Source organism: Onychostruthus taczanowskii, unplaced genomic scaffold, assembly GCF_017590055.1.
Source record: "Onychostruthus taczanowskii isolate IOZ18803 unplaced genomic scaffold, ASM1759005v1 scaffold49, whole genome shotgun sequence".
Classification (NCBI taxonomy): domain Eukaryota; kingdom Metazoa; phylum Chordata; class Aves; order Passeriformes; family Passeridae; genus Onychostruthus; species Onychostruthus taczanowskii.
Genome location: NW_024502458.1, coordinates 5,979,363 through 5,992,865, shown reverse-complemented (window position 1 = coordinate 5,992,865; position 13,503 = coordinate 5,979,363). Strand labels below are relative to the sequence as shown.

At 36.8% G+C, this 13,503-nt stretch overlaps 1 protein-coding gene across 7 annotated transcripts in view; it reads left to right on the top strand.

The window, feature by feature from the left end:
* The window catches only part of SBF2 (SET binding factor 2), a 232,280-nt gene that overhangs the window by 99,487 nt on the left and 119,290 nt on the right, over nucleotides 1-13,503 (top strand). For all 7 annotated transcript variants that reach the window (XM_041415221.1, XM_041415217.1, XM_041415218.1 and 4 more), the window contains exon 4: nucleotides 12,310-12,423. In XM_041415221.1, the coding sequence (XP_041271155.1) occupies nucleotides 12,310-12,423 (114 nt within the window). The remainder of the gene's footprint in view (nucleotides 1-12,309; nucleotides 12,424-13,503) is intronic.

The following is a 13,503-nucleotide window of genomic DNA, read 5'->3' as shown; positions in this document are numbered from 1 at the left end:
GGATAAGCAATATCGTGTTCCTTTCATTTCCTTTCATGTTTGACATAGCATGGATGAGTCTCAGCCTTGTTCTAGGAAAAGGTTTGTTAACTTCTGCTCCCTCTGCTGGCCTGCTCCATCAGAACAGATGTGCACAAGGATGCTGGAGTGTGCATCCATATTTCTGTAAGGGCATTTATTGGCAAGATTTAAAAATCTGATGGAATAACTATTCAGTTTTTAGTTGGGTCAGATTTGAGATGTCAGCTACTTGGCACTGTTTATTTTTAAACATGTATTTTAATTATTTTTTGGCAACCTCTGTCTTTCAAAAATAGACATTTTGTTCCCCATTTGATGTAAAGTACTTCACAGAATATCTGCTGTGACTTAATACTTGAAATCTTGAGAGTCTAGAACCTAGGGAAAACCTAATCCAATATGTAATTGCAGACTGCCTTTGTTATGTTTTGAAATATCTTCTTTCCTACATGAAAATTAAAGAAATAAGTGAAATCTTGGCACTAGGTATAATGGAATTAGCTAAGATTAAATAAATAGCTGAGTAAAGTAATTTCTTGTTCTTTTAGTGAAGGACTATATCATTATTGATTATTTTAAGAAAATGTTTTTAATAATCCTAGAGCACTATGTTCATTTAATACCAGAGTTGAAAGATTACCCTATTTGTAGAATAATTGAAAGACGTGTTGTAGTAATAATAATAATGGTGTGTTTTTTCTGGGCACAGTTGGAAGCCAGAGAATAATAATTATTCTCATTAGTGCTACAGTTTAGTTGAATGTTTTTGTGGACTTTTACAAGGATTTGAAAGCAGAAATGTACCCCAATATTAGATGTGTTTTAGGCTTAAGCTTTAGTGTAGATCAGCTGACACATTCCTCTTAGAAATGTAATGTCTGTCATATTTCCCTTATTTTATAAGTAGAGAGTGAAATATTCTATAGTAATTCTTTCCCAGCTGATAAAAATTTACAATGGCTGACTCTTCCTCCACTCTATGTATTTCATAACATAAACTAAATTTAGCAAACTTGTTATTTATCCTGTGGTTTCTAGCAGCTGCTTTTGATTCCCTATCCACATCTTTGAAGTAATGCTCATCACAAAACATCCAGTATTAACTAAAACTTTTTTTTTTTCTTATATTGCCTAAGTATTAATACAAATTAACCCAAAGTAAAAAACAATAAAAAACTGAGTGCAGCAGGATGTTGGTTCTCATAATGCCATTCCTGGCTGTGTTGTAAAGAATGCATATTTTTCAGATGAACTTGCTGTGGTGAAATTTATTCTATGACTGCATTGTTTATAGCAAAACTTCCTGTTTCTTTCTGAAACCCAAAGAGAATAATTGAACGTGCCCTGTTTCATGGTCATTAGACAAGAATCCAGCACGTGTACAATCTGTAATGAAACCTAAGCTCAGAGCATTGGGCTCTGACAGTAATATTGATTTAACCATTCAGATGCATGCTTAATGAAATAATCTATGAAACCTTGTGCCCAGGACTTGAAATGAAATCTAGGCGGTACTTTGCACAGATAAATACAGTTCAGTTTTTCCTTAACTGACTGATATAACTTACTGAGGCAAAAGGAAGATTAAATTTCAAAAAAACCCACAAAACCTCTTCTTTCCCAGTAGCCTTCTCCAGGTAAACCTTGGTGATACATGAGGCTGGTCAGAATTCAGCCAGAGCAGCAGATGAGATGTTTGGCTTGGCAGAATCATCGCAAAAAAGAAAAAGAAAATGGAATCAACCACTTGGAAGTTTCTGTGGTTAATTAAACTGGGAATTGAAAACAAACTCATTTCTCAGCCTGTGAATGCTCCAAGAGAACCATCAAACCTTTTTGGAACCTTCTGCATAGTAATGCAAACCCTTTAGACACAGTTGAGTCTGAGAAGACTCAAGGGCAGACTCCAGTCAAGAAGACTTCTGTTGGTTTGGTTTAATCCATCCCTGCTTCAGTTGTTTGTTACAGGATAATTTGCAAATAAATGCTACCAGAAGTGTAAGGAGTTTGTACTCACATGGAATACATAAGTGATACCATGATAACCCAAGGTGCAAGGTTCATATAGCAGCTGTACAAACTACACAGTCTGCAGGAAAAAAGTATCCTCCCTGCTATCCCTGAGAGTCCTGGATTCAGTGTAGTCTCTTGGCAGTTGCATGCCATAACAAGTTTTCCAGAGGAAAGCACAGGCTGTAGTAATCAATCAGCTGATGGCCTATTTTCAACTTCTTACTCCTGGACAGAAAATAGAATGCTGTTTTCTTTGGTGGCATCTATGAATCTTCCTTTGCATTGTTGCAGTTCTGACTGACCCAGAATTCATTACCTGCATGGGTGCTGGTCAATTTGATTAGCAATCAGCTCTGAAAAAGGTGATAATATAAAAAAAGATTGTTGTTAACTTTAGCTGATTAATACTCCATATCTGTCTGTAGGCACAAGTGAGAGAACACACTCCATTAAACAGGGGAATGGAACTCGCTTGGTGCTGTGTGATTTCCGGTGACACAGCTTTGCCATGGAGTCCTTCATGAGGGGTTCTGGTTTAGGATGCTAGTCTCACTTATTTGTGTCAGTAACATTTGCTAAAGCTAAATAAGGATGTGTTCTTCATCTGGGTTTAAAATGACGCATTAGAAAGTTTGACCTTAAGAGCAAAATAAATTGGATTGTGGGTAGACACTTCTAGAGGCAGTTCAATTAACAGTGATAAAGCTGCTGTCATTTAGAGGCATTCTGAGCATGTTGCAGAGCAGTTCTATGCAAGGTTTCTCTCCCACCTCAAGTTCCTACATGAGTGTAAACAAATCTGAGATACTGCTCTGGTTCTTGGTTCTTCCAGCTTCTTGTGTTTCCAGCACGTGCTTGGCTGTATCCACATTTCTGTCTGGCTTAAGGTGCTATTTACATACTCTAGCAAACAGAGCTGGGTGCCTCATTCACTTCCATGCGCCTGCAGCAATTAGGAGGAGGAGAATGAGTCAAAACATCCCTATTTCCCTTCCTCTCAAAGTGCCTTCCAAGTTGGTTGGTTTTTTTAGGGGGACTGGGAGGATGTGGAGGTGTGTGATGTCCCATTGCTGTATTTTGATTGCTTCTGTGGACTTGAAACCTTATAGGTTTGAAATTTGAAATGTCAGTGATTTGGAAAAACCTTGTTTTATCAACCAAAAAAAAAAGTCTACTTAATTTATTTTTCTGGCAGCTGAAGCCAGAAGCTGTTGAGCAGCCAAAGGGTGTTCAGAAGGATCATAACTAACATTCACCCATAAAACTCAATGTCTCTATGTTTGTAGCTTTATTGATCATTAAAAAAATGTATATTTGTATACATATACATGCATGCATTAGCATGTTTAGTTCTGTGTGGTGTACACAGTTTGCTAAAATGAGGTTCTTATTTCTAACAGCAATTTCTGCATGTTACCACTTAGCAGACAAGGACTTGATTTAATACTTTTGACTCAGCAGATACTTCTAGTGACCTCAGTTGTGCTTCTTACCAGTTACACAGTTAGAATTTATATTAACAATGTTTGGAAGAGCACCACTGATAGAATCTTTCTTAAAAAATGTTGACTCAGATAATTTAGGAGCATAATGGTCAATTTGTACATTGCTTTGCACTTGGAAAGAAATTTGCCCTCTCTTCCCAACCCCACCATCAACAAATTAGAGGATGATTTATGCCTGCAATTGAGCCTGTGCAACTGCATTTCTTGCATTACAGAAAATCTGCTCAGTGAGGTCAGCACAACACCCCAAACATTTGTTTATACCAATCTTATTACAAGATTGTCTCATGCTTGTGTGTTGTCTCAAGAGTGTGTGTGTTAAAACATTGCAATCAGAAATGTAGGATTAAATGTATTGCTCTGGAAAATGGACATAAGTAATAATTCACAGCTCTCCTGTTTCCTGCTATTCACATTCTCTTCCTCTCTCTGCCCTCCCCTGTAAAAGGAGGAAAAAGAACTTGTAAAAATCCCAAACCATAAAATGGCAGATTTGCAACAATCACAGATATTTCCTGAGTCAAGGGAAAAACTGCCAACAAAATGATTGTGCTTCAAAAAGTTAGGATTTTTCAGCTGGAGAGTTGGTGATCCTGGTGTGCTCAGGCATATGCTGCTCAGTGAGTCACTGATGTTTGGGTTCTACCAGAGGCTGAGAACACTCAGTTCAGTTGTACCTGTTTTGTGTGGGAAATCTGACCCCTCCCTTGGATATTAAATGAGCATGTTCTTCCTAAAATGAAGTTTAATCATTTTTTGTTAGTATCCCAAATGCTAATTTTATTCTGAAAGTTTCTGCATATAGTCAATGCCCCAAAGCACATTTTGAGTAAAAAAACCTCCCAATTTTAAAAGCAATGTTTAGTATGTTGCATCACCATCTTTCTGAATCTACTGAAAAATGGCTGTTGTGACATTGTATAGAGATTTAAGTGATGCCTTATTTCCTTTCTAGTCTGGTGTAAAGGCCAGATTGCAGATAATTGTCTATATAAGAAACAGATTTGTATTTTAATGTCCTTTTTTACATTTAAGGTCCTCTTTAGACCAGAATTTAAAGTTAAGATGAGAACAGTTGTACAGAGGAAATCATATTTCCATCTTAATAACTCTGGCAATAATTTCTCCTGCCCTGTTCATCCCCTGCCTCGTGCATTTGCACACACATCCCCAAGCTGAACTCATGCTTTTGCAGGGTACAAAAACTTGTGTTGGGTAAAGGTCACCTTGTCCTCTTAACTCCTGTGTTGTTGAACAGAGGCCCCAAGTTCAGCTCACAGGACAAGGAGATGCTATCTTTTAAGCAGAGGCATTTCTTTGTCAGTAGAGATCAGATTCAGCTGACTTTCAAACAGTAGTATAATACTAATTCAGCAGTTCACTGGAGGTCTTTTCAATGCATTTCCCCATATGCAATTCAAAGGGATTAACTGTTTTAATTAACCAAAACAATCTGTGTCTGTAAAATGTTGCCTTGGTGTATGCCTACATATGCTGTTCTATATTCTTTTTCAAAAACATTATAGTGAATTAAAATAGGATATGAATTACAGCATTCTTAGATTTGAGTTTTGCCTTTTGTTCTCCACGTGTTTCGTAGGTGTCTGCAGTTTTCTCACCTTAGTTTTGAGCTGTGTGAATTCATGGATCAGGTTAGCTGCCTTTTGGAAAGTTCAGAAAGGTTTAGTAAACCTGAAGCTCTGAAATGATGTTTGCTTCTGCATAGTTCTTGCTAAGGACCTAGTATTGCAGTTCTTTGCCGTTCCTCAGGGAAAAATTAACACAGTAAAAGCAGTTGCTTAATGCTATTGATTACTGATATTCCAGCAGGGCAACTCAGTGGCATCATCTTGGACTTCCCAGATCCTCTGGAGCTTGCACATCCTATTCCAGACACTTTGGCTGGAAAGCTGCACTGAAATGTGCAAAGTGTAGGTGTGAGGTTACTTTGGTTCCAAAGTGCTTTCAATGTTTTTATGTGACAATCCTTATCAGCGCCTTCTGGAGGTTTTCAAAGTGAGGGCATTAAATGGTAAACATCTCATAGATTGTGGTGGTGTCAGTTGTGTGTAACGCTGGAAGGTGCCTTGCAAACTCTTTCCTATCACATTTGTACTCTGAAGTGTCAGTAGTACATAGGGAGGGAACCAGCTGACCTGTCATAAAACCTCGAGATTACTCTTTTTGATAAGTTTATGATCTTCATTCATTTTCTTTGATCCTTATCTTTTTTTAGTTGATAGGCTCCTTACTGTGCATTACTACATTGCATTATCCCCATTTTGAAATAATTAAATCAAGATAATGGCTTTTATGCTGGTTTAATTTTTTCCAGTATAGGTTTAGCTGCAGTGCACACAGGCAAGCCACAAAGCAGATCTGTTCACCTGTGGTTTTAGCTCACTACTGCAGATTGTAGACGGGCTGCAGATTTGACTTCTGGCAGCAGGCAGCTTAGTTTATTTTAACTTTCCTACATGTGTTAGAATTTATTGGATACATGCATTTATATACTCTGGCAAGTAAATAAAATTAATTGATGCTGAATGTTTTTTGGCCTTTGATTGTTAATAAAGCAGCTAAGCGTGTATTTGGCTGCAAATAAGACAAACAGAGACCAAGTCACATAAGGAGAAAGGGATCTGTCCCAAATGAGTAATTGGCATAAGATTACTAAAGTAAACTCCAAATAATTTTTCCTAAAATAAGAAATTGAACACGGTCTCTAAATCTTTGCTGGGCAGTTAGTAGAAAAACAACAGGCTTGGTCAATTTGGCATCATTTCAATGCAAAACTTTGCATAGGGCAAACTGGTTTTTGACATAATGAAGAACTGGAGAGCAAGTTTTGGAATGAGAGAAGTTCGTTCTCTTTCTAAGGGTGAACGAATTGTTAAAGCACAACTCTAACTCCGGTTTCTGCTCACATTTGATTTCCTCTGAGTTTCAAGTAATGCCTGCCAGCTTCCACCCTCAGAACAGCACAGCTACATCTAAGGCCTCGTGTTTTCTAACTTTCCTATTAGTGCCTCTGTTTAAATTGATTTTCTTCCCTCTGACATGAGGATAAAGCTAATTTTTCTCTGCTTAAGATGAATCAGAGCCAGCATTCCAGATTCTGAGGGACTAGGGTGAAAAGATAGGAGAAGGGTGACTGTGGTTCATGTGTGCTGTAATGCAGTTGCATGTTGATGGAGCAAATGATAATGCTGCACTCTGTAGTAGGGAGAATTTTTTATGACCATATTGGTAGGTCCTTTTGATCTTTCATAATTGACTTTGGTTCCTAATGTTGATTTTGGCTAGATGGTTATCTTTAAGTTAAATGTCAATATTTAGAAGCAGAATTGACATCTTAAAATAATGTGATTGTTATGGCAAAATCAGGTTTATAAAAGTTCAAAGGAAGCCTTAAAGTTTGAAGGCTAGATCATGGCAGTTAATATCTCTGTTTAATAAAAGAAGATAAGGTTAATATGAATAAAGTTGTTTTTTAAAGCTTTTTTTCTTTTTTGGCTGCCACATCTGTTGCCTTTAAATGAGTTACGGTTTTTCACTGAAGTAGCACAAAATCAGTCACCTTTTTCTTCTAGAAGTTCTAACAGAATTTTTTAAGCAGAAGTTGACACTTGCCTGAGAATATCTGGTTTTTTCCTGATTTGCCCCATGCAACATTGAAACCCATCCAGTGTCAGCCAGATGTGGCTTACAGGAAGTGGAATTTCATGGAAGTGAGTGGGAAGCAGAGAGATGTTCCATAGTCCATTGCCACTCGATAGAAAACTTGGAGTGTAAGGTCAGCCTTGACCAGACATCAGGTCACCCACAAATATTCTAACTTGGACATAAATGTACATGAAATGAAAAGAATTCATGGCTGTGAGCACCTATTTTCTTGTTACATGCATGATGGAGTTATTTATTTAGTATTTGTTATATTTAATGTATTTAATATACATTTCACTGTACAGCAAGTATTTTGCTCTTGATTGACTCCAATTTATTTGAGGGAAATATGCAATATTTTATTATCATAATTACCTTTTGTTTAATACTTTTTTTTTCTAATACCAAGCTTTCAAACTCTTATCTCATTACTTGATAAAATGCTGCAAACTTTACACTTTTTCACTTTACACTGCTCAGCTTTACACTTTTTTATAGATGTGGAGGGATTTTTAGAGCAAAAAGACACTGATTAAACAAAGCAATACCTTACTTAATGTGTATAAACCCCACAAGTGTTCAATTTTAATTGCAATGATTGAGAAGGTACTAAACCTTTTTCTAGGATCTGGGACATCATGCCTGATCTGCTGGTGACTGCAGTTGTCAGTTACCTTCCTCATTAAAAAATGTTTAAATAATAAGGCTGAATTTGTCTAGTTTGGGCTTGATGCCATGTACATCCCTTGGCTAATCCAAGGAACAAGTTGTTTTCAGAAAACAAGGAAACAAATAAATAGCAGAGTGATGATGAACAGTGGTGATTACAGTTAATTTTTCTAACTGTTGGTCATCAGTCAGGGTTCAAAGCTGGTTTAATGCATTTATTAATTCAGCTGCTTTTATTGTTATTCATAAACTCTGGAGTGATGCTGTTAGTTCAACTGGTTGGTTATTGCATATTTTAATTTACCCCATCACTTGAGGTCATAATGCTCAGTGGCTGCTTTTCCTATAAAAGAAGAAAGGCCAACAGGTGCACTCTCTAGTTCTGTGCTCTCATTTTTATAAGAACCTGTGAAACTGATTATTGTGTCATTCTGGGAGTTGTGTGTGTGTGTATATATATATATATGTGTGTGTGTGTGTATATATATATATGTGTGTGTGTGTGTATATATATATACACACACGCGCGCATATATTTTAGTGTAGATGTGTATGTGCACATTTGTTAGAATAGATGAAAACACTTGAGTTTAAATATATGTATTGGTGTGCTTTAAGTGTACTGAACACACACACACACACTTTGGCCAGTCTTTTAAGAGACCACTTTATAGCTATTGCAGCCAAGGTAAGCAAAATGAAATTGCATCCTGTGACGTTCAAAAGAAGTTTCACCATTTTCCAAGTTTGTGTAGCAAATATTATTAATGCAGAAAAAGAGAGACGGAAAAAAGAGAGCAAGTAAATAAATCATTTTGTTGTAAAACCAGGTAAGATTTTTCTGTTCAAACTTATGATATATTTTCAACCATGTTCTACCTATACAAGAAATAATTGCATTTTAATTTTTCAAGGATTTAATATTATTTTTAGTTTTAAAATTGGTTCTCTTAATTTTTCCTATACATTTTTTTGATCTCATGTGATATAAATGTTAACATTCAATAGCGTCATGTTGCATGTAAGTTTTTGTGATAGTTTGCAACACCCAGGAAATTTCTGGGGAAAACTTCTCTAAGGACATAAGTGAGCCGTAGTTTACAGATTATATTCTTCTTATAACTTCAGAAACCAAGTCAAGGTGCAGAAGAAAAGAGGATTCTGGGTGTGACAGGCAGGGAAGAGGACCCTGATGGGCTTTGGTCATGTCTAAGTACACAGGACTGAATATTTTAAGCTTGGTGAAATCATCTATAACCACAGCTCATGCAGTTCTGTGATTCAGTTAGATCAGTCTCTGTTACCTACTCTGTAGCCTATGGAAAAGTCTTTTCGAGGACTTTATTAATTGGATGGTAAAAAAGAAAATAATATTCACTTGCCTTCTCAAGGCACAGGTATTTCTGGATTAGATTTTAGATGTTTATCACCTGTTAAATTAAATGGGTTGTTAAGGATCTGGAACACTGGTTTGCTCTCTAGTGGTAAATTTTTCTAAATTCATCTGTTCTCAAAGTTTGCTTATTTCGAATAAATAAAAAGAGAAAAATGGATGGGGAAAAAAAAAAAAAGGAATCTTTTTCAATATTAATTAACCAAGGCAAATTCAGGGAAGGGCAACAGAGCTGGGGAAGGGTCTGGAGCACAGGTGTGATGAGGAGCTGCTGGGGGAGCTGGGGGTGTTTGGCCTGGGGAAAAGGAGGCTCAGAGGGGACTTCAGCACTCTCTATGACTCCATGGCAGGGAGCTGTGGCCAGGTGGGGACCAGTCCCTTCTCTCAGGCAATGAGTGACAGGATGAGAGGACACAGCCTCAAGGGGAGGTTCAGGTTGGACATCAGCAGGAATTTCTTCAGGGAAAGGGTGACCAGACGCTGGAATGGGCTGCCCAGGGAGGTGGTGCTGTCACCATCCCTGGAGGTGCTCCAGAAGAAGCTGGACATGGCACTCAGCGCTGTGGTCTAATTGGCAGGGTGGTGTTCACTCAGAGGCTGAACTCAGAGGTCTTTTCCAACCCAAATGATTCTGTGGCTCTGTGATTCTGTAATTTAAATTAATCTTTCAATCTGTGTATCCTTAGCAAGGTTTTCCATACCATCCATTTATTCTTACTTAACTTGTAAACTAAATGCTGCATATATAAAATAAAAAGTTATTGTAAAAAGCCCCCAACATAACAAACTCTTTCATTTTGTTATTTTTTATTAGACAATATTTTTTCCTTAGATGGAAAAAGGGATAAAGAAAGATAAAATGTGTGTATGTGTGCGTGTGTGACCAGAAGTGTAAATACAATCACATTTGTGGCTTTAGTGCTCTGTAATTACTTTTGGTACAGAATACTTATGCTGTTAATACTTTGCTTGAAAAGTAGGTTAAAAGTCATGTGTTTGAAATGATTATCTACTTAGTCTAGTGACTCCTAATAATGTGCCTGTGTGCCTGTCAGAATGTTGAGCTGGGGAAGAAACACAGCAGTCACATTGCATTTTTCTGTAACTCTTTTATGGAGTAGGAGAGTGGTTTGAGAGTATAAATGCTTTATCAATCAGTATTGTGCTGCTGTCGTGCCCCGAAAGCTTTAAATCTAATTATGAATTAATTCAAGACTTGGTCTGAAGTTGTGTGGATTTTACGAGAAAGGTCTTGCGTGGAAAGCTCCTCCCTGCCTGAGTACCCTGAGGTTTCATTATCTTAGCACCATGTGAATATGGAGGAGCTTCCATGTTCCCTTGCTTTTAGGAATGTGGAATGTGTTTTATTTTCATATTTCCTAATGTCAGAGCCCACCATTTGTCAGATATCCAGAAACTGTTGTCTTTATGCCTAGAACTCATACTTGGTCTTTGGAATGGTTGATACAGTAAACTTCTGCTGATAATTAAAAAATGTGGGGATTTTGGGGGGCAGAGGGAGGGGACTGTAATTCCTGTAAAAGCTCTCCCTGTCAGCATTAAAATGGATGAAAATGAATGAACCTGTGTGGGATGTTGAGTTACTGTGTTTCTCTATTCGTGAAATTTGTGAATCACAATTTTATCTTAGAAATGAGGTGCAGTCTCAGCTAAGCACATACAATGCAAATGCATTGGTTGCCATTTAAGTAAAATTTAATGTACAAAGCCAAGTGTTTGCCCATGTGTGTACATGTACTGTTGAACCAACCGGTTTTATTTTAGTATGAAAGTGTTATACTGTATTAACCAAGGTATTCCGATTAAAACCCAAGTACTCTCTTCTTATATAATTTTATCTTGAATTCTAAATTGTGGGTTAGCATTTTCCTAAAGAAACTCTACATTCTGAATTGAAGTTGTGAAGTAAAGCTCACGAACTTGCAGCATTCCTGGCATTTAAGAGCATTTTTATCAGATTTCGTCCATTTAGGAGAAATGTTGGATTTTTTTTTTAAGGAACTGAAATGATGAGTAGTAATGTGACAGAAATAGAAGGCAGATACTTCATGTTGTCATATGAAAATGGACATAATTTTTCTCGTGTTCCTAATTGAGATAATAGAGTGATTTTTGCTTGGAAGAATGCTTGGTCAGAGGAACAAATAAAAGAAATTTGGTGGGTGGTGCGGGGTTGGAGAGAATTACATCCAGAAATTGGAAAGCAAGGGCATTCTGTCATCTGAAAACTTAATTTGTCAAAGAATGTATGGAATTTTAGAAATGAAAATATTTAGTGACATCTTCAGTTTTGGCTATGAATAATAATAAACTATTTGTGATTGAATAAGTTCTGGCAAGAAGGTTATAGCCACTTGCACAATATCATGAGCAACTACAAGTTTATCTGCACTGTGCTGTTCTCTCTCTTTTTTTTTTTTTTTAAATAACCTTAGTGGTTCCTAAGTGTGAGGAATTTTTTTGAGAATACTTAACCAGTCTTCTGGTGAAGAAATTTCTTTAAATTCCAAATACACTAGGTCAGGCTAGAGATGACATTACAGATAATTTCAGCTGTAATGATAGTGGGAATTCTGTAAGAAATTGAATTGTATTAATATGAGGACGACAACCATTCTTTTGTGAAATGCGTGATCTCTGTATTTGGAGAGATTGTAGATCAGCTAACACTTTGACGTGGAAGGATCCTGTTCTGTGATCCCCTTCACTGTCTAAAATGTGCCACAGGGAGTATTTAATGTGGAACAGTGTCCTGTTAAACTGCTGTCTTAAGAGAACTTTATTTAGGTGCGTTGGTGCTTGACTTCCCAGGGTGAGTTTTAATGAACTGAATTACATCTAGAACCTTGAGGGAGTTGAGGCAGCCATTGGAGTGTGCTCCTGTTACTTGATTTTGTTACCAGTTTCAAAGAATGCAGTGCTTTTCTGAAGCTCTGAGAAATGTTAACTTTTGGTAAAACTGCTAACATTTTGGTTTGAGTTTTCTTCCTGCTTATTAATTGAAGTGTTTCTGTTTTCAAGGGAACCAAAGAAATTGAAGGTGAAGAGGAGTCTGGTTTAATTCAGCCTGCAGAAGTATTTGCTCCTAAAAGTCTGGTGCTGGTGTCCAGACTAGATTATCCCGAAATTTTCAGGGTAAAGAACTTGCAATTGCTATTTACAATGTATCAGCAGAAAAATCTGATTTTAAATGGGTAACAATGACTGTTCTTTTGATCCAAAATATCTCACTCAGGGTTGATTTGGGAATTTAAAAGCAAAAGTAGCTTTAGATTGAACTTAATAAAATTCACCATCTGTGACAGTAAATAGCCCCTTTAGGTTCAAGTAGTGCCTTTTTACCCTCCAAGCAGTTTTAAAACTACACAGAAGGAGTGGTAGAGATTTTTCTGGCCTCAGTGTACTCTGTAATGAAAGAAGTTATTAGGACAAAACCAGACAATATTTGACTAACTATATAATGGTAAATTAATAGTAAAAATCTAGTTCTCCTCCATACATAAAGCAAAATGTCTGAGCCTCTTCCAGACCAAATTAAGATGCATGACCAAGATTCAGGACCTTGGATTACTTTCAGCTGGTGAAATATGACTTATCTGAGATAAATGAAAAGCTTAAATTTCTCCTAAGCTAATACATATTAACAGAAACAAATAAAGTTCAGTTTACAGATGAAGGGAGGAAATCACTCAGCAGTTGTCCTTAGACAATGAGGATGACTGCACCATGTGAGATTAAAAGTCCTTGTAGCCCAGGATTTTGTCTCTCATAGTGGCCCATGGCAAGTGGAAAGCACAGTGGGTAAGAATAGGGCAGGCTGTAGAAATAGTTCTACAAAATGCTTTCCTCATTCAATGTGAATAATGGTTAAATGACATCCTGAACCAGAGGTGTTGTTTCTGTGGATTTTTCTATAATTAGTTCACTTTCTTAACATTCATATTTTACAATCCACAACACAAAGTTTCACTGTTTAACTATGTGTGATATGAAAAGTTACTGTTGGAATTATTTCTAAGAAGAGAACTACTAAAATATTTGCTGATTTATCAAAGTTACAGCAGTTAAAAGGCAAAAGATGCTGTGGAGGAGTTATTTCCTTTTGTCCAAAGGCTTCTTAGAATGTCACGTTGATCTGGATTAAATTATTAGTAAAAACGCTAAAGCTGTATCTGTGATTTCTCAATCAAAATTTGATCCGTTAATAAAACATGC